The sequence below is a fragment of the Gymnogyps californianus genome, chromosome 5 (assembly GCF_018139145.2).
Source record: "Gymnogyps californianus isolate 813 chromosome 5, ASM1813914v2, whole genome shotgun sequence".
In the NCBI taxonomy this organism is placed as follows: Eukaryota; Metazoa; Chordata; class Aves; order Accipitriformes; family Cathartidae; genus Gymnogyps; species Gymnogyps californianus.
The window spans coordinates 296,609-320,888 of record NC_059475.1 but is presented as its reverse complement, the minus strand read 5'-3'; the positions used below and the strand labels follow the sequence as shown (position 1 = coordinate 320,888).

General features: G+C 60.9%; 1 protein-coding gene across 1 annotated transcript in view; it reads right to left on the bottom strand.

Moving 5' to 3' along the window:
• Positions 1-1,144: 1,144 nt before the first annotated feature.
• B4GALNT4 (beta-1,4-N-acetyl-galactosaminyltransferase 4) overlaps positions 1,145-24,280 on the bottom strand; it is a 30,560-nt gene continuing 7,424 nt past the window's right edge. Inside the window, exons 2-20 of the mRNA XM_050897579.1 lie at positions 16,383-16,498; positions 13,560-13,670; positions 12,816-12,911; positions 12,403-12,493; positions 11,952-12,052; positions 11,117-11,184; positions 10,571-10,649; positions 8,697-8,763; positions 6,961-7,104; positions 6,602-6,711; positions 6,164-6,264; positions 5,698-5,780; positions 3,700-4,966; positions 3,220-3,527; positions 2,808-2,961; positions 2,363-2,435; positions 2,115-2,268; positions 1,610-1,736; positions 1,145-1,401 (exon numbers count right to left, since the gene is read on the bottom strand). Coding sequence (XP_050753536.1) covers positions 1,287-1,401; positions 1,610-1,736; positions 2,115-2,268; positions 2,363-2,435; positions 2,808-2,961; positions 3,220-3,527; positions 3,700-4,966; positions 5,698-5,780; positions 6,164-6,264; positions 6,602-6,711; positions 6,961-7,104; positions 8,697-8,763; positions 10,571-10,649; positions 11,117-11,184; positions 11,952-12,052; positions 12,403-12,493; positions 12,816-12,911; positions 13,560-13,670; positions 16,383-16,498 — 3,365 coding nt within the window. The 3' untranslated portion in view covers positions 1,145-1,286. The remainder of the gene's footprint in view (positions 1,402-1,609; positions 1,737-2,114; positions 2,269-2,362; positions 2,436-2,807; positions 2,962-3,219; positions 3,528-3,699; positions 4,967-5,697; positions 5,781-6,163; positions 6,265-6,601; positions 6,712-6,960; positions 7,105-8,696; positions 8,764-10,570; positions 10,650-11,116; positions 11,185-11,951; positions 12,053-12,402; positions 12,494-12,815; positions 12,912-13,559; positions 13,671-16,382; positions 16,499-24,280) is intronic.

The following is a 24,280-nucleotide window of genomic DNA, read 5'->3' as shown; positions in this document are numbered from 1 at the left end:
CAAAAACACGGCTGCCGCCTCCTCCTCCTCCTCCTCCTCGCTGCACGAAACAGCAAAGGGGCCCCGCTCGCGATGCCGCTGCTGCCCACTCCCACCGAAGAGAGCGGAGCCTTGCCTTGTCCCCCTCCTCCTGCTCGGTCCCACCGGGAGTTTCCGACCTTTCCTCCCAGCGCCAGCCGGGCTCAGCCCAATGCTTCCACCAGCGTGCTCCCCGCAAGCATAGGGCAAGGTTCCTCTCTCCTCGGGGGCACGCCGGCAGGTTGGGGCTTCCTGAGCCCTCCCGGGTGTTACGAACGGCAGCGGTGATCTCGAGCGGGCAAAAGCGTCCTCCCAGCCCGCGCGGTGAGGGACAGAGGCCAACCTGGCTTTTCGTGCCCTACGCCCGGCTGGAGGGGTCGCATCCCTGCCAAGGGACGAGGGTGATGGAGGGGAAGGAAATCCCAGCCAAGACATTGATTTTATTTTTTAAGAATAAAAAAAAAACCCAAAACAGACAAAACTTCCTGAAAACAGCTTCCTACCTCATAATTTCACAGAAATTAGCTTGGAAACATCATTTGCTCTCCCCCTGCTCCAGGCTCTGCCCTTTCCCATCCCAACCCAGCCCCCCCGGGCGCAGGCAATGCCAGCCCATCGTGCCAAGGGGCTCTGCCCCCCATCCCATACGGCCGCAGCGGCGTGTCCGCGTGCGGCAGGGCAGAGCCAAACCCCTTTTCCCCTCCACGGTGGCTCCACGGGTCCCGGGGAGGGGAGCAAGAGGGTTTGGGCAGCCCCAGCGGGCTCGTACCCCCTGCTCACTCCTGTGGGTAGCTGTAGCCCCCCCCAAAAAAGCTCAGTTCTCCAGCCTGGCACAGGGACAAGGTGCTGGGCATTTTGGGGGGTGACCCAGCAAAGGGGCTGCAGAGCGAGCACCGGCTGCAAGCCTGGGTACCGCTTTTCCACCTCCGGCATCACTGGCCCGGCACAGCCCCCAGGGACCCACCGGCTCTGGGGATCAGCCCAGGGGCTTTACCCCTCCCGACAGCAGGATGCCCATTGTCCCGGCACTAATGAGTTAATAAATTCATTTCTGACTAAGAAATTAGACCCTTAAGAAAAAAATCACCACCCACTTTCGCCCTCCCCGCTCCCTCCCCTCCCCAAAATAACCGTGGTTCGTTTACGGGTGCCCTCCGTGCCGGCACCGAGGCGCGTCGGCAGAGGCTGGGGACAACCGGGCGCCGGCGGTGGCCTGCCTCCGGCGGGCGCAGGGCGGGGGTCAGTGGCTTCGGGCCGGGCTCGGAGCGCTAGTCCTTGGGTGGCTTCTTGCTGCGGGCGTTCCACATGCCGCGCTTGGAGTGGTAGTAATGGTAAAAGTTCCTGAGACGCAAGCGCTCCACCTCCAGCCCGCTCTGAAGGACCCTGCAGCCGGACAGAGGGACAGCCGCTCAGGGAAGGGAGGGGACGGATGCGGCCCTCCTAAAGGGAGGTTTTGCCCCTTCGCCGCGCCGCCCCAGCCTTTAGCCAGCTCGGTGGAGAGGAGAGCGGGTTTCCCAGGGGATGCGCCCAAATCCGCGTGGCCAGCCCTGCCCCGGGGGGGTTAGGGGGCTGCCGGGACCCCCAGCCTCACCTGTCCAGGAGCTCCCAGTCCTCCCCGCCCCAGCGGTCTCTGAACTCCTCCGTGTTCATCCCTCCCACGCGGTCAAAGTCCGACTTGTAGATGCCGAAGAGGCCGAAACCGTTCACCTCCCAGTAGCCTGGAGGGGGGAAAGCAATGAGGTGAGGGGTGCGGGGGGGACCCCAAATCCCCAGACCATCACCTCTGCGCTCTCACCGCTACCTGGGAACCACGGGAACACCCTGTCCCAGCCCTTCTTCCCACCACGGGTCTGTCCCCATCGCTGCCACCTCCTGCTGGGGTGCACTGGGTGACAGCCCGGTTTTGGGGGGCATCACACCCTGTGTGCCTCGAGCACCCTTGGGCTTGAATCCCATCTCGCCGGAGCGAAACGAACCCATCCTCCCTGCGCATCCGAGCCCGGCTGTAACCCAAACCCAGCGCCGCAGCTCTCCTCAGGCAGGCGGGGGACGTTTTCCAGCTGGAAAGGCGTCATGGCAGAGGGGACCCCGCTCACCGTTGGGCTCCCGCGGGGAGCTGCCGCAGCTCAGCCTCATGACGATGGGCGCGTAGGCCAGCTTCCCCTCCACGCAGTGCTTCCGGATGCTGTCCAGGATATTGGGGGGGAAATGGATGTGCAGGTCGCAGAGGAACACGATGCTGTGCCCGTCCTATGGGAGGGGACAGACACAAGCAGGAGGATCAGGGCGAAACAGCTCCAGGATTGCAGCCAAGGTGAGAGCTGGTTCCTCTCCCCCGGCTCACCTCGACCATGTCCACGCCAGCCTGCAGCCCGGCCGAGCGCTCAAAGTTCCCCGTGCGCCGCAGATACTGGTAGCTGAGGAGAGAGGACAGGGCGGTTAGTGCTGGTGACCGAAAGGGACACGGCCAAGAAGGGGACAGGGACCACCAGCGAGGAGAGGAGACCTTCTCAGGAAGGGGGTCAGCTGCCTACAACTCATGCTGAGGGTCCCCCTGCGGAGGCAGAGGAGGTTTCTGCGTCCCTGACTCCTCCGCATGGAAAACAAGTGTAAACCCCCAAAAAGGAGGAGGGCAGTGAGGCAGAGACCCATGCCAGGCTGGGGAAGGAGCGGCGGGTTGTGTGAGCACCACCAGGATGGCCTCTCCCACCACGAGGAGCCCTGCAGACCCCCCTCAGCAGCCTCGGGGGGAGCAGGGTGGGACCCGGAGCTCATGCAGGGTGGGTTACCGGGGCAGTCGGGCATCCCGTAGGGCTTTCTCGACGTCCATGTCGTCGCTGTCGAAGTCCACCAGGATGACATTGAAGTTGGCGTCCTTCGTAGCCCCGTACAGGCGGGCCATGTCCGAGATGAACTGCTGGACCCAGCGGGCTTGGTTCTTCACTGCCAGACACAGCCACAAACATCCCTCAGGCTCACCACGGGGGTCCCAAGAGCACCCCCTTCCCCAACCAAACCAACACCCCTTCCGATGAGAAGCGATAACCTCAGCATCTCATGAGAAGTGATAACCTCATCCCCCTTGGGCCAGCCTGGAGGATGTAACCAGGCAGCAAAGGGGTTGCCTTCCTCCCGCCGGGAGATGCTGAGGGCAGAGGGAGCAGCAGAGACCCTGGAGAGACGCGTCCTGTTGTCACCTACCGGGTACCACGAAGTGCACCATGACGTCCTGCTTCCAGCTGAGCCGCAGGGGCCGGCACAGGACGGGTTTTCCGTAGAGGATGCTCCAGGTGCTCGGCTGGGGCTCGGTGGCCCCCAGGGCCAGCCCTTCAGGGTTGGCCTCGGCGCTGTCGTCCTGCTTGCCCTGGTGCAAGAGGACGTAGACGTACTCGGAGAGCCGCACCGTCCGCTGGCCCCGCTCTGCCAGCTCCAGCTCCAGCAGGTAGCGGTTCCCCCGGGCCGTGTCCCGACGCTTCTCCACGTTGACGATCCTCAGGAGGGTGTAGATGCTGTGGGGAAAGAAACACTTGAAAGCACCATCACCATGAGCTCTGCTCCCCGCAGCTCCCTTGCTCGAGGGGTTGGCCTGAACCCACCATCCAGCTCACCTGGCCCCACGGAGCCAAGCGGGGCGAAGGCACATCCCCCCAACCTCCCGCCTGCCCCCCGCTCCCTCCCTACCCTCCATTCTTCTCGTTGAGCTTCTCCATGTACTGCGCCACCACATCGACGACCTCGCTCTCGCTCAGCTGCAGGTTGCCTGACACATTGCAGCGCAGGTCGTTCCAGTCGGAGCGCAGGAGCTCGAAGTCCACCGAGCTGACGCTGAACGTCCTCTGCCAGTTGATGGAGTCCTCCAGCCAGCTCTGCTGCAGCTCCCCGGTCTCGTAGCTGTAGTCCGACACCTCTTCTTCCTCCTCCTCCTCTTTCTCCTGGCCCTTTCCCTCCTCCTGCTGGGACGCCGTCGTTTCTGACATCTTCAGAAAGGATGTCACCCGTGTCCCCTCTGAGCGGGTCGCCTCAGAGGAGTTGTAGTCGGTGGTGGCTGCTGTCCTGCCCGGGGCAGGGGTCGTGTCCTCATGGGTCTCCCTACTGAAGAGCCCTTCGGTCCCCAGGGCGAGGAGGCTGGGCAGCACCCGCCGCTCGGTCCCCGGCTTGGATGGCCGTTCCCACCTCCTGCCACCCGTACGGGCACTCTTCCGCCTGGCAGGGTCCCTCTCCTTGGAGATGTTGCTCAGGAGCCAGGGGGTCCGGCGGCCAGGGATGGCACGGAGCTTGCTGGAGGCGATGGGATGCTTCTGAGGGGTCCTGGAGTGAAGATGAACTTTCTTCAGAGGCTTTGGGTAAAGGAAGATGCCGGGGAAGGCCGGCTCCTGGGCTGGGGCTTTGCGCTTCCCCGGCTGCAGCCTGGTCACGTAGACCTTCTCCTGGGCTTTCCGGGGCTTTTTGTCCTCCCTGGGTGCTGCAGGCTTGCTGGGACCCAGCGTTTTGGCTTTGCCACCAAAGATGGGAACAGAGAGGTGGGGTTGGAGGCTCAGGGCCCCAGCGTGCTTCGAAGATGCCAGCAGCCCCAGTTCATCATCCTCGCCGGGATCCTGGGGTAACCAACTGAGCATCCGCCCATGGACCTGCTCCAGCGCAGGGCCCACGTCCTCCTCGCCGTGGAGGTCCTCGAGGACGGCCGCTGGGCTGGCACTGGCCTGGCGGGACGTGCTCCATCTTCCCGGCTGCCCTGGCGTGCCCACCTCGTCCCGGGCCTGACCCCGCTTGCGATGAAAGCTGTAATAGTCCAGGTCGTCTCCATAATCCCCGGTGACCGGCGGGGTCTCTTTCCCTTTGGCTTCAGGTACTGGCCCAAAGCTCCTCTCCTTGGCTTCGGGAGGTGGGTCTGTGGGCTCAGGGCTGTCCACTCCTTCCTCCTCCTCCTCCTCCTCATCCTCGAGGAAATCTAGGCATAAAGGCAGAGATAAATACCCCGAGGGTCCCAGCCACTCGGCACACCCCCCTACAGCGTGCTGGCCCAAGACAAGGAGGCAAAGCTTGTCTCCAGCAAGAGATTAACCTGCGAACGGCTGCTGGGCGAGGGAGACTGAGAGCTGGCGGGCACTGACGGATGCTCACCAGGGCTGGCAGCTCCAGGCTCTGCCCGTTAACCCCTCCAAACCTTGGCCGCATCTTGGCACCACTCATTTCATCCGGGAGCAAACCGAGCCTGCCAGGGCTTTGCCGGGCTGCAAACCGACAGCGAGGCAGGCTCTGAACAAACGGGCTCCTGCAGGTCCCCCTGAGCATCCCCAGACTCCACGGACATCCCCAGACTCCACACCAGGTCCGGTCGTATCCTGCTGCCCACTGGCCAGGCCAACCCAGGAGATGCGGGTACACGGCTTCAAGAAGCAGGGAGGGTGAATCCCAACCCTAGCATCCCGCTTCCTATACCCCGCAGCGCTTTGTGGCTGAACCAAGCAGGATGCATGACCACGGAGTGCACGGGACCGCTCGGAGGCAAGTTGCTCCGTGCAGGCCTGCCCTCCTCGAGCCCCCCAGCATCGCTGGAGGCATCCCGATGAGCCACATCTCCAAGCGGATGGGCTAGTGGGTGAGGATGCCGGGTGCTCAGCCCCATGCCAAGCTGATGAGAGATGCCCAAAAAGCTGCCAGCGGGGAGCGGTGACTCACTGTCTGGGTTGAGGAAGAGAAACGCTCGCTGGCGTGGATCCTCCTCCTCTTCATCCATCTTCATGTACTTATAAAAACCAAACCTGGGAGACAGAGAGGAAAGATGAGGTCCTGGAGGTAAGGGAGGGGTGTACGCGCGAAGGGACGTGCTCACACACATGCGAGCCCACGCAGGGAGGAACATCCCCGGCTGCAGCGCAGGCGCCCGGGCACAGCCCAGCTCCGAAGGGAGCTGGGATTCCCAAAATCCAGGAGCACTGCCAGGTCTCAAGCTGCTACGTGCCCGAGAGATGGGAAAAGAGCCAGCCTGGAGGTGGCCCTTCCATGGGGGACGGAGCTTGGGGACACGCGGCTCAGGATGCATCACCTCAGCGCCGTTTCTCCAGCAACTTGAGCGCCCTGTTGACATCAGCCCCTTCCTCCCCCTCCATGTACCACCCCCAAATACCGGCTCCCCAACGCTTACTTCTCCAGGTAGAGGGGGGACTCCCTGTAGAAGCACTTGTTCTCCGTCTCCATGTGAGTGAGGCGCGTGAAGTCGTTGGGGTACACGAACGAGAGGTAGACCTGGGGAGATGACCATGCCGCTGTCACTCTGACACAGAGCGGGCTCGCTCCAAGGAAGCCGGGGCCAGCAGGGCTAGGAGCCGGGGACCCGAGGCCACCGGCGCAGCCCCTCAACACCGAGGTGACCCCCAGCATCCCAAACACCCCGCAAGGCTTTTAGCCCAAACCCTTTTGGGTCAAGATGGGGAAGCTCAGCCTGATCCTCCAGCGAGGGACATTTTCTCCTGGAGTTTAACCAGGTGGAAACATCCCTGCCCTGGGGTAGGGGCAAAGCGCTCTGCTTCACCACGTCTCCCATGGGAGCGTGACCCCGTCCCCGTCGTGGGGAGACACTTACAAATTGCAGGCCCTGGTAGCGGGCGATGGGGAAGTCCTTCACCACGTAGGTGGGGCTGTAGGCACAGGGCACCAGCACGTTCTCCACTCGGGAGGCCTCGATCGCAGGGGCTGAGGAGAAACAGCCACGGCTCAGCCCCAAGCCATGCCCTACCACCCCCGTAGCCCAACCCACCTTAGAGTTCGTAGCCCAAACCATCCCAACTTGCCCCCCTATAGACCCCAGGAGAGATGCCCTCCACCCAAGAGATGGGCAGAAGGTAGGAGGGATGCTCTGGGTGTCTGTGGCAGCCAGGTCCTGCCTTTTTCCTCCCTCAAAACCCCACGGAGGTGTGCGAGGGTCCGGTCCCAGCCGCTTACTGAGGAAGAAGGTGTCCCTGGGGTCAGACTTCAGCATGTCAGCCCCGTGCTCGTCTTGCTGTGCCTCCCAGAGGTAGCTCCCGCTGTGGCTGGCCAAGGTCTGCGGGATGTGCTCCACGTGGTTCATCTTCAGGGACGATTCATCTGAAGAAGGTGAGGACAAGGGCTGAACCCCACGGGCACAAGCATACAGAGCACTGTCACAGGAGCATCCTCCAAGGTGGCGCTTCCCAACCTCTCCGTCCCTCCCACCAAGAGGGCTCAGAGGATTGTGGATTCCTCCTGCTCCCAGGGGAACAAGGGGAGCCGATGTGTTCGCAGGAGGGCAAACCCTCCAGCCCTCTCACACTGCTCACAGACCCCGTGACTAATCAGCCTAATGATTATTGCCACCAACTAATGAGCACCGAGAGGAGGACAGTACGGCTGATCTCAGCCAGGCAGCCCCAGCTCCGATTACAGCATCGCTCACCACGCTCACAGCATCGCTCACCACGCTCAAAGACAAGGGGTGGGAATGCTCTGGGGCTTTAACTCCCAAGGACACAGGAATTAAACCATGAACGTTCTTCCCCGTAGAGGTGCAGGTAAATGCAACATGAGCTGGTTTCGCCTCCTATTCAGGGATGAGGGTGGCATGTCGTCCTTGGCTATCAACCAGCCCCCAGACCTCCCCGAGGGAGGTCACCTTGCTCCGGTCACCTTGGCCACGCTCAGAGCTGCCTGCTCCGAGCACCCAAGGGTGCTCCCTTTCCAAGCAGCCCTGCCTGCTGTGGAGCTGCGGGGAAGCAGGCAGGTCCTGAAGCAAGCAGGAACCCCCTTCCCGAGCCCCAAATTCTTCTGCTTGCAGCAGGGAAAGGCTTCCCCAAACGCCTCCGTGCAGCTGGCTGAGGTTGGGCTGCAACCCCTGGAAAAGCCCGGAGAAAGGGAAGGAAGGAGGATGCTCTGCACGCTGCTGGCATCCCCCACGCCACAGGGATGGGCTCCCCACAAGTGACGTGGCTTCACCCCAGGATGCTGCTGGGGTCCGAGGGAGCCGGGAACCGGGAAAGAGAAGCGGAAAGAGCCAGCACTGACGGATAGCCGGTGGGGGGGGTGGAATTTGTCTGCATGTCATCCATCTCATGGGCACCTGCATCAATACCAGCAATACCCCTCCATCCCTCTTCTCCCCATTGATCCCCGCCTGTTGCCTGTCCCCTCCTGCCTTATTGACACCTTCCAGGGCATGTTTGATGACCAGTCCTCCAGCATATTGAGCACCGGGGCAGGACCCATCTATCAAGTCCTTTCTTGCTGCCAGGGAAGGGGCAGGAAGCAGAAGATCTATAGATTTAATTAAACCTTGCGCCATCCATCCCTGCTTACACGACAGCTCCTCATAACTCAGGGCCAGGCCAAGGAGCCAGCCCTCCGTGGTCTCATTAGCAGGGACGAGGCTGGAGCACCAGGAGAGCTGTGTTTCCGTGGCGTGTCACCTCCGCATCCCATTTTCAGGAGGGTCGCAGCACCCTCCCAGCATCACCCCTACCCGCTGCAGCCCCTTGCCTCCTTCCTTACACCCAGCAGAAGCTCAGGGGGGGTTGAGAGGCTGAGATCTTCCCCCGGGATCTGATTTCCCAGGACCCGGTTTCCTTCCCAGGCTCTGGTGCCGTCTCTGCCCAGCTGCACCAACACGTACAGCCCCCTCGAGAGCTTGCTTGCCGTGGCCGCAGGCGGAGACGCGTGGCCCTTACCTGTGTACAGAGAGATGTAGGAGGAGTCGATCACTTCAAACTTCAAGCTGGGGAGGAAAACTCGCCACTAGGAAAAAATAAAAGGAGATGGAGAATGAGTGGGAGAGTGGCAGGGGTTCAGGATGCAGCTGCCCAACCCCAGGCACCCTAGGATGGGTCCTCCCCTGTCCTCAGCTCCCAGAAACTTGCCTGCACTGATCCCAGCCCCGACCCTGCAGGAGAGAAACAAGGGAGAGGACTGATCCTGCCCCAGCACAGACCCAGGCCCATCTCCTGCCTTTCCCCAAGGTGATTTGGGATTAGCAGGCATCCCCTGCATGGTCAGAGAGGGGAAGGCTCCCGGAGACGGGGCACAGGCTCATGCCGCTCCCCTCTCGGGACTGCCACACGGCCACCCATCGTCCTTCTGGGCCAGGCAGGCCAGCTCCAGCCCCGCATCAGCAGCGGCATCAATAACATCATGGGAGGCAGCACAGCCACGTGTCCTGCCTCACAGGGGAGGGACGATGCCGGGGCACGGGGCAGCTTCTCTGCACGCTCCCCTTCAACCCTGGGGAACGGAGCAGGGAGGCCATGGCACCCATCAAGGACCTGAGCCAAAGCCAACAGGCGCCGAGCCCTACACCACCTCCTCTCCTTCCCATGCCTCGCTCCGGTGCTGCGTGAGTGCACATTAGCAGCAGACGAGTTTGCATTGACTTAAGAGGGTCTTCATAGCTGCCTGCACTGATTTAACTACGTGCATTTTCAAAGCATGTCTTGAGCCTTTGTCCAGACAAGCCCTTAAATACCCACAGGGAGAGATGCATTAGGGTCCTGCTTTTTTGTTGTTGTTGTTTCTTTCTGAACATCTGAAAGGCTTCCCTCCCTCCAGCAAAAAACTGTCTCCCCCATCTATTTGTTTTTCACAGCAGAAATGCAGATCTTATCGGGACGGACCGAGATGGAGCCCTGGGAGGGCGAGGTTGAGCGATGGGGAGGAGAGAGCCAGCGAGGAAAGGGTGTTGTCAGCCTCCCTGATGCTTTGCTGGCACAAGTTTGACTCCAGTGATTAATGACTGCTGGGGAGAAAGGAAACCTTTGCTAACGAGCCAACATCTTCCCCACCCAAAGACAGCCCGAGCTCCTGACACACACGCTCCAGGCTTTGCCAGGGTTGTGCAGCCAAGGCAGACAAGTTCAGATTTGAAACTCATGGTATCTGTAAGGGGGAAAAGAAAAAAGGGACCCACTCCATCACCTTGGCCATCTCTCCCATCACTGACCCTGGGATGCAAGCTGGCAAGGTGGGCTCCCACTCGCACATGGTGTCCTGGGACCCGCCTGCTCTGATCTTACATGGTCTGGGCTCTCCTTGCCCATGGCAATGGGCTCCTCCGAGAAGAAGCCCACAGGGGACCTCTCCCCCCTCTGCCAGCCCTTCTGCAGAAGGCCAAGGAGAAAGGAGAAGGGATGGGACCGGCCACGTGGAGCTGGGTGTCCCATCACTGCTGGAGCCTGGAGCGGAGGGGCTGCTCCGTTAGCATCCATTACGGGAGCACATCGGCAAGGCAGGAGCACAAGTGAGGGACAGCGGGGTCTTTAGCTCCCAAAAGGCCATTGGCACAAAAGGATCGGATGAGCACAGAGAAAAGCAGCCCGTGCCAGGCATCCTGCGCAGGAATAGCCCAGGGAATGGGGAGATGAGCCCCAGCTCCGTCGGAGCGACGCTGACTTGTCCCCTCTGCGGACTGAGCCGCTGGCAGCCACGGGAGGGGGAAAATCGTGGCTTCGCTCCAGCAGAAAGCATTTTAACGCGCATCGGGAAAAGCCCTGGCGCCGGCTCTTGACAGGACAAGCCTGGAAAGGAGCACGGGGTGGGGGCCTTTACTCACGCCAACTTCCACGTGGTCTGAACCTCGGTCGTCTTGTTTGTGGAGCAGCTCGAAGTAGTAGCGTCTGGAGGACATGAGGCTGCGCAAGAGGGGAAGAAGCTGGTTAGATATCATTGCTGAGCCGACTGCTACCGCTGACAGGGCGATGGGAGCTCCCCTGCTAGAGAAGCCATCTCGGGAAACCCTCTCTGTCTTGCTCACATGTGGCTACACCTTCCCGGGGCAAGGAGAGAGGCAGCGGGATGTGGGTATCTGCTCCCCCATCCCACTGCTGAGAGGCTTCATGAGATCAGGGGGGGATCCCCCGTCCCCACCTCATCATCTGCAGAGGTGGCTGTGGCCCCCAACACCTTCAAGCCATGGACCTGGGGGCATGGCTGGTTGAGCTCCTGTCCAGCCCAGACCCCGTATGCCTTTTGGGAAGAGACCATGGCCGGGGTCTCCTCCCAGGGAGGAGGAACTGGGCAGAGTCAGCGTGGAGCCAGCAGCTCCATCTGCCCGACTCCATCCATCCGGGATGGGCAGCGGGAGCAAGGACACACTTACCGTAGAGGCTTGGAGACTTGTGAGCTGAATTTGGTGAACTCTCCCGGCGCCGTCCACTCGGTGCCCAGCTGGGGGAAGGAAGGAGGAGCGTGTGAGAGCACCGGGGACACCACAGGCCAAGCGGGCACGAGGCCCAAACCCCACCAGGCTGTGAGAATCTCTCCTCCACCTCCATCAGGCACTATGCCATGCTGCCGACAGGCTCTTCAGGCAGGAGGATATCCCAGGAGCTCTATCCCAGGGCCTGCTTGTCCCCAGTTGGTGGCACTCCTGCCACAAGAACTTGTCACCAGCCAACAACACCAAGATCCCAAAAATGCAGGGGTGCGATGACAGACCACGGGGTCTCCAGTTATAGGAGTTAACGCCAAGAAAATCCAGGAGCAAGTATTAAATTCTCCTATTCTGGGACATACGCTGGTCTTTGGTAGCTACAACTAGGATGGGACCAAGGGGCAGACGGTCCTTCAGAAGCCAAACCAGGCCTGGCCAGGGGCAGAGATGGGACCAGGCTGAAACAGCCCGGCATTTCCCAAGGGGGCAAAGAAGCAGGAGAGCTGCCTCTGGCAAAGTCACACACGGACCCTGCACACTCCCTTTAAGAGCTGCTGCAACAGAGGGACTTGTAGAAGGGAGAATTTGCGGTGGCTAAAGAGCGCCCATGGGTTTGAAACATCGTTAATTGAGTGCTAGGGATCCCCAGAAGGCACCCGGGATGGTTACCAGCATGCTGGGAGTGAGGAGTGAGGCACCCCGAGGGAGGAGACGCTCTCAGTGGGAGCTCGAGCATCCCTGGTGCGGGGAAAGGCAGAGGGTTGAGGACGACGGCACGTACCTTGCCCACAAACGCAGCCAGCCGGGAGTTGGATGGACTCTCGTCGGAGCTGAGCCAGAACTCCGAATTGTCATCCGATGCCACAGAAAACTGGAAATCCCCTGCAGAGAGCAAAGGAGAAGGTGACCACAGAGGGATACAGCAGCCCTGCTGGCATGGGCTCAGCCTCAGTGCCTCGTTGTGAGATGGGGAAACAGGGATGGATGGATGGATGGATGGACGGACAGACAGAGGTGATGGGGCTACCCCGGACCCCACGTCCTGGGTGGGATCGGGGCTTCGCCTCCCTTCGAAGCAACCTGGGAAAAGGGTCTTTCCTCCAGAAGGACCGTCCTGCCTGGGAGCCAGGGGTTTGGGGTCTGTCTCTGTCCTCGTGTGGCCCAAGAAGGGGGGAGGAGGCAGCTTCTCCACGTTGCTGCAGGGGGAGAAGAGGCCAAGCTCCATCACTCACCATCCTTGAAGGGGTGGATGTAGCCAAAAACCCTCAGCCCGTAGTTCTTCCACTTGGGCGACACAGCCAGCTTCTTCACTGTGGTGCGGGTCTGCAGAGGAGAGACAGAGACATGAAAGCATGAACAGTTCATGCCCAGGCTCATGCCTTGCACCAACATCACCCAGCCCACCTCCTCCTTGTTATGCTGGGGTCCCGTGCCCCTGGCACCAGAGGGGTTGTGGAGGTCCCATCACCACCCACCTCTCCCTCCATCCCTGCTCTGCTGGCAATTACCTGCCCCAAGCCAAACCAAAAAGCCTGCAGGCAAAGGTCTTGAGGACCAAGCCCACAGCCAGGGGAGATCCAGCAGCACCCGGAGAGGGACAAGTGGACCCTCCCTCCGACCCACCGCCATCAGGCCCGGGACTCACGTGGGGAAAGAGCGGAAAATGGAGGTTCTTCCTCAGGTGCCTCACGGCCCCTCCGCACCAGTCTTCGAAGACGTGCAAGTTTGCTTTCCCTTTGTACTGCAGGACAAGAGAGGGAGATGAGCGGGGTGTCCTCCTCACGTCCCCCCTCGCCCCCCAAGGACAGCATTAGGACCGGCTGAAACGTGGATATCAAGCCCTAGGGATGTCACCTGCTCGGCCTCAGCTCTTCTGCAGTGACACTGAGGAAGGGCTGAGCCCCCATCCCTGTGCCAGCCCCAGGGTCACAACGCCAGCCCCCAGGAGATAACCCTCCTGCTGCTGCTCCTTTGGGTCCCAAGCGCACTCGGACAAGGGATGTCGTCTGGATACGGCACCGAAAGCCCGACGCCATCCTTCACCCACCCCCAGCATCCATCCCACCAGCACACAGCCAGCACCAGGCGACGGGCGCAGCGTGGACCCATCCGGAGAAGACAGGCAGCAAGAGGTCCCCTTGCACACCCGCACAGACTGATGAGGGGGGGCTGACGCACACCCACGGCTCCCCCGAGGAGCTCATCCTCACGGGCACCATGTTGACCCCAGGACGGGTGATGGAGGGCAGGGAGGAGGATGGCTGGAGATGGCTTTGGAGCCTGGCATGCTGGGGGGGGACATGGGCTGCGGGCTCCCCAACGAGGGGCTGGGTGGACCTCCTCCTGGGACCTCCACCATCACCCCCTTTGCTGCTCCCTGCCCACCTACCTGCTCGTTCCAGGGCAAAGCCTGCTTGGTCAGGTTGAGTTTGGGGTGCGTGGTGGCTCGGTCAGACCGTTGGCCTCTGGAAAACCAGCCGTCCAAGTCCTGCCCGTCGTTCTGCCGAGGAAGCGGGAGGGAGAGATGAGAGATGGGGGGGATCGGGGCCAGCCTGGCCGTGCTTGCAGGACGTCTCCCTAGATCTAAACATCTCCTTTTGGATGTCAGGCATTGCCAAACCAAGGCAAAAGCTTTCAAGGCTAGCAGCAAAGGAAAGCAGGGGCAGGAGGAGGCAGAAAAATATTGGCAAGGTGTCCCAGGGAGCAGAGTTTCAAAATGTTCCAGCTAAACTCGTTTCCCTTCCTCTGCTGAGGAGAGAAACTTCTCCAGAACAGTGAGTTTTCTGTTCATTCGGAATGTTCGGCCGGTCTGATGGGCTACTGGAAATGGAGTATTTTGGGCTCCATCTCCAAAAGCGCAGAAGCAATCTCTATGTCCACTCATGGACAGAGGAAGCGGGATGCTTCTCCGCTCCCCCTCTCCCTTTAAAGGGGATTAGGTTAATCCGATCGCTTGGGTCTCGTAATTTAGAGGGATTAGGTGAGCATTCACCTGCCCCCAGCTTGCTGAAAAGGTGACGGGTGGCAAGGAAGAGCCAGGCACTTCTGGAGCCCACCTAGAGCATCCTCCTCTGTCACCACGTTGGCAGCTGTGGGCAGAGCCAGAGCGAGCCCGTGCCATCCCCGTGGGCATTGCCCCCACTCTCTGCCATTGCATCCCAGGGAGCGTGGGTGGAGGAGGGACGAGGGACCAGCTAGCACGTGGGGAAGGAAGAGCCACCGACCCTCTCCAAAGCGACCGCCGACCTGCCACTCTGCCCCTTGCTCGGGGCGATGGGAAGCTGTGCCTGTCACGCGGGGAGCTGGCTGGTGTCACAGCCCATCGTCACGCTGGTGACGCCTGCACTCAGCATCAGCCCCCTGCGGGGATGGGACCGAGGGGGGCATGGATGTCCCTGCCAGCTGTCCCAGGAGGATTCAGAGTCATCGTCCCCCATGGCCTCAGCCGGGCAAGGAAGGACCATGCCACCCCCCGAAGAGCGGAGCTGACCCTCTCTGAAAGCAGAGCCCGGCTCCGAGCCCAGGTGAGAACCGCAGCATCGACAAAGTGCAGCCCGTTAGGATGCACAGTGCCAAAGAAATAATTAGCAAACTTTGCCTAAACGAACTCATTAGCATCCCAGAGGAGGGGAGCGGTGCCCTTGGAAGACGTTATTAGGGAGGTGGCGTAATTGTGCTGCGCTTGTTGGAAGGATTCACCCTTCTCCCAGGGAAAGCCGAGATGCAATTCCCACTGTCCCCCCCTGTCCTCACCCAGCACCAGCCCGTGTTTTCTCTGGGCACCTCATTTTTCTCCTTTGTCTGTCTGTCCCTGATTTATGAGGAGCTGGGAGAGATCAGAGCAGGGGTCGTCCTTTCTCCCCCTTCCCCTGCCAGCCAGCCAGGCGCAATCAGCCTCCTCCCCATCCTTATTTCTCACCGCTTAATTGCTGCCTAGCCTGAAGCCGTCTCTCCTTACCAGCATGCGGCTCTCCACCCCCAGCGCCTGGAAAAACCTCTCTGTCGCTCTATGGAGAGGGATGGGGATGGGTCTCCATCCCATGGGTGAGACGGGTGGAGAGGACAAGCCACTGGCACCCCTGCCCTGCCCCAAAGATCAAGGACCGGCTGTGCAACAGTGAGATCCGCGGTTGGGAGCTCACCAGGAGGAAAGTTTTCCATCTCCTTTTTTGAAGCAGCATTTTTTTTGCTCCGGTTTGCGGAGTCCTTTCGAGCCGGACTGTTTGCTTTCAAACTGGAGTGAACTTTTCCCCCGCCTGCCCCAACAGAGGGGACTATTCACAGCCCAGCTCCCCGCAGCTGGAAACGGGGGGGTGGGTTATTTGCTGAACGTGGGGACAAACTGGCCTTTTAATTGCAGAGCCAGTGATGCTGTAGATGTCCAGCGGCTGCAAAAGACACCTGGCAGAGCTAGGCATAAAGAGATGGGCACCGAGAGGGCTCCGAGCGCAGGGACTCGATGCTTTCCCCTCCCTCCAGACACAAAACACTCACCCGTGCTCAAAATACCGCGGCTTGGGAATAGCCCAAGCAATGCCCACCCCGATGGCAATTCGCTGTCACGGGGACTTGCAGCAGTGACCTGCTGTTGGGACGGGGCAGGGGACACCATATGGCTTCCCTCTCCCAGCATCCCACCCGCCTGCCCTGCTCCGAAGCCCCTTGGTGACCACGGGTTGAAGAGGGGACAGCAGGGTGCCCTCGTGGCCACGATGCCAAGTGCCTCCTGGGCTGTTGGCACGGAGAGATCCTCTCTCCAGCTTCTGCTTGGAGACCCCACCTGGGGCATACTGGGTCCAGTTTGGGGCTCTCCGGTCCAGGACAGACAAGTGGAGGTTAGCAAGGTGGAGCAGAGGACACAGGAGAAGGTGGCTTTGCCCAGCAAAGCAGGACCTTATTGCCGTTGACAGCTACGCAAGAGGGAGGTGCAGAGAAGATGATGCCAGACTCTTCTCGGAGGAGCACAGCGACAGGGCAAGAGGCCCAAGGCGCAACACTAAAAGTTTCAATGGGATATTGGGGATTTTTTTGATCCACTGTGAGGGCAGCTGAGCAGAACCAGAGAGGTGGTGCCCTCTCCATCCTTGGATCTACTCAGCTGGACAAGGCTTGGAGCACCCCGCTCTAGTTGGCCATGTGTTGGGTAGGGGACTTGGACCAGCGACCTCCACAGGTCCCTTCCCACCCGACCGTGCTCCGGCTCTCCGATTACCATCGGCTCCTCCTCGCGGCTCTCGCTGGAGTCCTCGGCTTTCCTCCGCCGTGCCGATGCCTGGGCTGCTGCTGGCCGCCTGACGGGATCAGTCACCTCCCCCAGCCTCTCGCCATCTGCGAGGGGAGCAGGAGAAGGAGTGAGACCACAGCCACCTCCCACGTCCTCCCCATCCCAACACCACTCCTCTTTTGGGGACACCCCCTCGCTGCCATCGCCGCTGCTCCCAGCGGGGAGGGACACGGGGGTCTGGCTGCCATTCCCCTCATTACATTCATACGAAGCAGCTTGCAGCAGCTCATCAGCGTCAGGTTTAATCACACCCCCCGCAGCCCAGCTCACGGCCCTTTATGTAAGAGACGGCCAGGATAAGCTCCTGTGGGATCTCGCTCCCCGTCCAGCCTCGGGGATGCATCCCTGCTCCCCTGTCCCTCCGGTCCCTGGCTCTCCCGGATCATCGCAGAGCACACTGGCTCTGAACCCCCGCCCCGGCTCAGACATATTCTCCCCAAACCCATCTTCCCACCCCCCAACACCACACTAAAGGTGCCATCGCGAAGACCTCGCTAACAGCCCCATCACGGACGGCTTCGTTACCATGTGCTGCATTAATTATTCCCGACCTACGGACTCCCCTCTGCAGCTCACACCCATCTTCCTTGGGCTGCCAAGGGAGGGTTTATTTTAAACCACCCTCACTTCCCAGCATTAAAATAACTGACTTCCCCCAAAATAACGGCACAGACTTGGAAAATGTATTAGTTATTTTGGGGGGGCACATCCCCATTCTCTGCCACTGCAGATGGGTGCCTCTGAACTTCTTAGACAGGCACCCCAAAACCTGGTGGGATGGAGGGAGTTCGCGGTTCAACCGTCGCTTCTGGTGCCGTCACACAGCTCGGCTCTGCGTTTCAAACCGGCGTCAAGGGAAGCTCAACACGACGCTCGGAGAGGCGGGTGTCTAAGAGCCACCACCGCGAACACCCATGGGTCCCCCCAAAAACCAGCCGCCCCCATATCGCAATAAGGGGGAGCCCCAGACGTCGCGAGCAGCGGCGCAGTCCTGTCCCCCCGGCCGTGGGCATCGCGGCAAGGGGGTCACCGACACCCTCCCAAGGGTATGGCAAGATACCCCCCTGTCCCTCCTTCCCCCCCAACAGCAAATCCTGGGGGGCTCCTACCCCCCCCAAAGTGAAACAGCCTCGGCGGCTGCCACGGTGGGAGCTGCTGGGGCGGCTTCAGACCCCGCAGCCCGGCCGAGGAGGGGCTTGGTGTGGCCCCGGAGCCCCCCGCCACACGCCTCCCATGCCATTAGTATTCCAGCGGCCGCGCAGCCGGCGTCTCCTTGGAGATGGCAGCACAAATCCCATCCCCACCGCGGGGACAGGAAATTAAGCTCTAAAGCCCCTTCTTCTGCTCTCAGCCATTCTTCAGCCCCTGGCAGCTCCGACTCTCTCCTGGCAGCTCCCTCCAGCCGCCCTCCTCCCCTCGCCCATCTTCATCCCCGCATCGTTCCTCCCACGGCCCCAAGGAGGGTGATGGGGAGCATCGCAGGGAGGAGCAGGACCGGATCCAGCACTCTCATCTCCTCCGCTCTCAAGACCCCCCCATCACTCCTAGGGGTGCTCCTGCCAGCACAGGCAGTGGAAATAAAGCCGACCCTCGCTGTGCCGAGGCTGCAGATGCCGCTGCTCCGGCACGGAGTGCCAGGGACAGCATTATTTCCCCCCCCCACTGGACACGAGGAAGAGTTCAGCACTCCCCAGGGACCTGCCAAGGGATGGGATGCAGTGGCCGGTTCTGCGGTACCCACACAGGGTATTTCTCCCAGCCTTGGAGGAGATCAACCTGTCTGCCATGGGATTTGCCGGCTCGGCATCTGTTTGCGATGCAGGCTGGGGGTGCCACGCCACAAGTCCTGTCCCCGGGACAGGCTAACCGCCCCATACGGGCCTCTGCTGCCAAGCCCCAGGTCCTGGCGAGCAAACCTGAGCCAGCAGCATCCCAGGCTGCATCCACAGGGGATGGCTGGACGTCGTCACCCCCCTTCGCTCAGCCCTTCTCCCTCACCTCTGGGTACCGCACCCGGGTTTGGGCCCCTGTTACAAGGCACTGGGTAAATTGAAGAGAGATTATTTGATAGAAATTGGAGCAAAGGGGGGGAAAAACATGCGTTCCCCCCAGCAAGGCTGCGCAGGCTCCGTCCTTGGAGGCTCTCAAGACCCAAAGCCATGAGCCCCCTGCTCGCTCTCCATCCCCACCACCCAGCTCCATCCTCATCAGGGACCCTCTCAAGCTCAAGCAACTCCTCTCAGCCACCGTAAAGGAGCAGGAGAGGGCTTGTGCTCCCTACTTTGGTTTGCACCTAAATTAAATGCCACCGCTGCTCTGACGGGGTTTAAGTAACACTGAGGCTCAAAACCTGTGTGCCTTCAGCAAAATCCTCTCTCTGCTTGGCAGGGAGGCTAGTGCTCGCTCCGAGAGGTGCCTGCATCCCGGGAGGAGCAAAAGTGCCAGCAAAGCCCCAGAAAAAGGCTTCCAGGCTTCTGCGCCGATGTTTATTCCCCTGCAATTTAAATATTGGATAGGAAAGTCAAGGGCAGCCTTAGCCAAACACCCAAATGCTAATCAGTCTGTGTGGGAATGGGAAATAAATGCCGCCCTTGATAGGGGGAGGGAAAGGCCAGCACCTTGTACCAACGAGCATCATCTTGCTCCCTCCCAAAAAATCGAGCCCCTTTGGCCTGAACCTCACCCCTGTGAGAGAGGAGTGGGCGAGGGGGTACGAGACGAGGAGGAGGGAGAAAGCAGCGCTGGGAGGAAGGAGGGTTTCGGTTTCCCCTGGCTTGGTTTCCTCCTACGCATCCTCCCAGCGCCCTCCGGGACCGCCGGTGAGCCGTGCCCGGCCCGGCTGCTCGCCCAGCATCCCCTCCGGGATGCACAGCCAGCACCGCCGCACTGATTAATTCTGCTAACCTGCCTCTTTCTCTTTTTCAAGGACCAGAAAGAGCCGCACAAAGGCAGGGAGCAGGGGGTGAGAGGACGGGGGAAGGTCTGGAGGACGAGCAAGGGACCTGCTCGCTCGGGGGACGGCATTACCCGAGGGGATGCTCGGCAGGAATGCATTAAGAGCTCTTCCCCCAGCGAGCGGGAGCGATGCTAATGCTTTCAAAGCAGCCCAAGGAGGGGGCAGGAGATGCACACGCCATCGCACGAACCATCTCTGAGTCACAGCAGCCTCCAGACAACGAGCCAGGGCCAGGAGCTGTCCTCAGGATGAGACCATGGGTGCAAAGGACCAAGTACCGACCCCATGGCACGGCGCAGAGACCAGGGCAATGCATCCCTGGGAGAGAAGAGTTTCCTCGTTATCACAGCCATATAAACCCCCTTCATGCCGCCTCCCCGCTCCGCCGGGAAGCACAGAGGGCCTTTCACGCAGCAAACTCCTGCCTCCCCACCTCCCTTCTCCTCCCCTCCTGCTCGGCTGACGGCATGCAGCTCGCTCGCCCCGAACACAGCCCCTTTCTTCGGTTGGGTTTCGGAGCCGGGATTTCTCCTGCAGCTTTCTGGACCCTTTCCAAACCCTCCAGTGTGGTTCGAGATGCCCCTCACTTGCGCTTCTTCCCGCATCGCCTAATTGCTTCTAACGAGTCTCCCCTCCACAGTCGCTTGCTGCAAGCTCGCTCCGCTCTCACCCACCACGTACCCAGACCAGTCACCCAGGAATAAACCCAGACACGGCCCAGCAAGCTGAGCTGCCTCGGCATGGATAGGGGGAAGCCCACAGGAGCGTCCACAGAAGGATCAGGGCTGGGATTCCCAAAATCCCTAGCTCCTGCCCTCCAGCTGGATGCTCAGCCCCGACGAGCTCCAGCTGCTCGACGGGAAGGGTCCCACAGGGAGACGCCGGGTGGGACAGGCTGGTCCCGGCCACAGGCAGCCGCTCATGGAACGGATGGAGCCACCGGAGAGAAACTGCCGGGATGGGACGGTGGTCGGGCAACGCCTTGGCGTGCTCTGCCCGGCTCCAGCTACGGCCGCGGCTCTGCTCCCCGCCCCAGAGGTGCCCATGCGAGGATGAAAACCCCTGAGCAGCAGACGAGGACTCTTCGGGGACGAAGAGCATCAGCTCGGCAGCAGGCACGGCGCTGGAGGAGGAGGCAGCACTGCCCAGGACCTCACAGCATCCTCCCGTCCGACACGGGTGCGTGGTCAGAGTTTGACCCTGCTTTGCTCCAGGCTGTGTGTCCTGGTGAGCGATGCTGAGCCCTTGGGGCTTCAGGGGTGAGACCTCTTCCTTTGGGAGAAGCCTCCAGCAGCAGCACCAGCTGCAGACCCTCGGGACCCTTCTTCTCTCTCTTTTCCCCCCAAAACAAACCCCAAAGAGCACCAAGTGCCTGGGCTCAGCCCGCGAGAGGAGAAACGACGCACCCCAGCCCCGAGTTCCCAAGCACATCGGCTGGGTGGGATTCGGGGCACGGTCCCTGTACTATTTCCAACCCCTTTCCCACCAAGCTGATGCTCCAGAGCAGACGTGTGGAGCGATTCATCCATCGCCAGGAGCCACGTCCTGCTGAAACACAGCCCTCTGCGGCGCTGCCCGGCCCCTGCCTGCCCTGCACCTCCCTGTCCCAGCCCAGCCGCCTGCAAAGCTCCCAGTCCCTGCAGGGCCCCGATAAAGATGCAGATGAGCTGGCCGGGACTGGAGAGGACTGGAACAATGATGATATCCAAGCAAAAAATCATGTCTGAGCTGAAACCCCCAAAATCTTGTGCTAAAAAAAGAAAAAGAAAAAAAAAAAAGGCATTTAAGCTGCGATTTGGAAGCGCCCCGTGGGGCCTGCCGGGAGCTGTGGTTTGGCTTCCCAGGCCCAGCGTCGCCTGCAAGGGTCTGATGCCTTGGCCAGCCTCCCCCTCGGTGGGGCATGGCACCCGGGCCTGCGAGGAAGCCCCAGCGCCGCTGCACGCAGGAGCCTACGGTTCCCCACCAGCTACCCCGACAAGCAAGCCATGACCAGCGTGATGGAAAAGGAGATGGATGGATTTAGCTCGGTGCTCCAAGAAATCCCGCCCGGGGTGACCATCTGCTCTCCTGTCCTCCCATTCCTGCAGCAAAATCCGTGCTGGGTGGGAGACGCCAAAGCAAGCCGGAGCTGCCTCCGGCCCAGCTGCGAGCAGCCTCACCACCCTCCATCCCTGAAATGCCGGTGGACTGGGCTGCAACGGGTTGCCAAAACCATCTCGATGCATTCAGAGCTGCATCTTAACCTGGATCCCTACCTCCCGGCAAAAAGATGAGCTGGGAAGCAACACCACCATCCATGCACAGAAGATGGGGAAAGGCAAGGAGAAACCCAACCAGAGACGGAGCTCGGAGCATCCCCACCAACGCCAAGCCCTGTGGTCTAAACCAGAGCTGGAGGTGGGTTTTACTACTCACAGAAACACGAGCCTGGGATTTGCTGCTCTCCTCAGCATGCCAAAGCGGCTCCCCAGCACATCCCGAAGCCGAGGAATGGGTGACAGGGGTGAGATGTGGGATGAGCACCGGTCCCAGGCTGCCCACCCCGAGGGATAACTTCATCCCACGTTGCACTTCCCAGCGACGCGGGGCTGCTCCCCCTTTCCGGCTCAGGGAAGGAGCCTGCCAGAGCAGCCAGCTCTGATGCTCAAAAATCAGACAAAGCCTTTAGAGGCTGGAAAACACCAGGGCTTGGGTTAATTCCCTTAATTCCCGCTGCCAGCTGCTGCAGGAGACCTTGGGACCAATACAGGAGATTGCCGAGGGACCTTCACAGGCACGTGCCGCTACCTCGCCTTCCTCAGAGGATACAAATGAGGAAAGGCCAGGGAGGAGCTGGGATGGGATGGATGCCCTGCAGCTCTGTGCCGAGGAAGAGCTGCTCAGGAATGTGCTGGAAACACCCCAGGACAACACCGTGAAGGTCAGGATGCTGAGGACCAGGTTTTGGGCATGCTGAGCACCCCAAGTCTGAGCTGACATCTTTTGAGGTCCACCACGCAAGTGAGCTCTGCGCGTCCTGGCTGCTCCTGATCTCTGAACTTCTGCGGGATGCTTTTGAGCTCTCCGAATCCAGGGGGACGGGAGAGGGACAAAGCTTCTCCAGCATCCAGTCCGGCTACTCTGAGTCCGTCTGCATGGCTGGGAAACACTGCAAGGCTTCCGTAAAGAAACCCTTGCCCATCCAGACCATCGCATCCATCCCCTCTCTCCCCATGGAAAAACAGAACTCAAACCCTACCAAACCAATGAGCCCGCAAAGAAAGTGGGGGAAAAAAACCCAGCCCTGCTCTTGGGAAAAGCGTGGTGGTGGAAAGAGAGGGGACAGGGCCTCACTCACGGTGGCACATGGAGCTACGATCGTGCCGAAGGGGATCGCCACCCCCCAGCGAGATGCGGTACCTGTGTTGGGAAGATGCCAGCGAAAGAGGGATGAAGGCAGCGACTCGAGCCAGAAGACGCGCCAGGGATGCAGCAAGCAGGCGAGCAGCTCAGGGAGGACCATCCCGAGCGCCTGCCGTGGGTTCAGGGAATACAAAAGGAGGGCAGCCCAACTCTGACGCCTTCCCAGGGCGAGGAACAGGGCAGCTCGAGGGAGCGGGGCTCTGCCCAACAAGTCCTCACCAGCAAGAAGAGACCCCAGATCCACAGCTGCAAAAGCGATGGGGTTAAACTGGGTTTATACCCCCAGGGAATTCGGGCTGATCTCTCCCCGCCTTCAGGTGGGGACACAAGCTCCGTGGCCAGTAACAAATTAGTCCCAAACCACATCAGGGTCCATGGCAGAGCAATGCCCGGCGGGTGCCCACCTCCACAGGAGCCAGCAGAAAGGAGAATTGCCCTCCCCAGGGCTCTGGTGCCCATCCTCAGACCCTGGAGAGCTGCAGATGCTCCTGTTATCCCCTGGAACACGAACGGTGGCATCCCTCCAGCCGCGCAGGACCGCTCCACGCCCCGGCACATCCTCCCAGGATGCTGCCACGGGGCAGAAAACCGAGCCCATCCCTCGGGGCTCAACCTCCAAGGGCTGAACGGGGGCACCCTGCCGTGACGGGGCTCGGGGGGGAGCAGAAGGAGCAGCAACGTGAAGCGAGGTGACATTTAAACCCAGACACAGCTGCAGCAAAGGTGGCAGTGCCGGCGTTTTTATTAAACCCACCGGTTTAATTACCAACAGCCCGGTGCTCTCCAGCACAGACACAGCCTCGGAGTCAGCTGCCAGAGAAGAGAAGCATGAGCATCCCTCCGCCGATCCTCCTAACGGGCTGTTAAGCAATTATAATTAGCCAGCAAGGAGTCACTATTGCAAATCCCCTTTCACCGCCGCAAAAACGCCGCGCTGCCCGCAGCACTGCCTGCTCCACGGCACCCGGGGGGAAACCCAGGCGGCGGGTGCTCACACGGGCCGAGTGACAGCTGAGTGACAGCCAAGTGACAGCAGATGACGTTGATGGGGCCGGGGGGAACGGGGCTTGTGACCGCCATGGGGATGCAGGCAGGGGTGCAGGATCAGTCCCCCAGACAGCCCTTCCCTGCCTCCCTCACTCTTGTCTCCTTAGAAGCCGATTTTACCTGCCGCTGGCTGAGAAAAGGGTTTTGTTTTGGTCCCTGGGTCACCACCTCAAGGAACAGATGCCTCACCGAGGGAACGAGAGGAGCGAGGGGATTTTTTTCCTGCCTCCCCCAAACCCATTCGTTTCATGCTGTTTACCCACTCCGTGACATCCCTCTCGGCTGGAGCAATGGAAATCGATGCTGAATCGCTCAGGGCTGGCAACGGAGCTGCCACGAGACCACTCAAGCTGACAAACACCCACCAGGAGAGGCAGCCCCGACACTTCCACGCTCAACTCAGGGTCCCAAATCCCTCCTG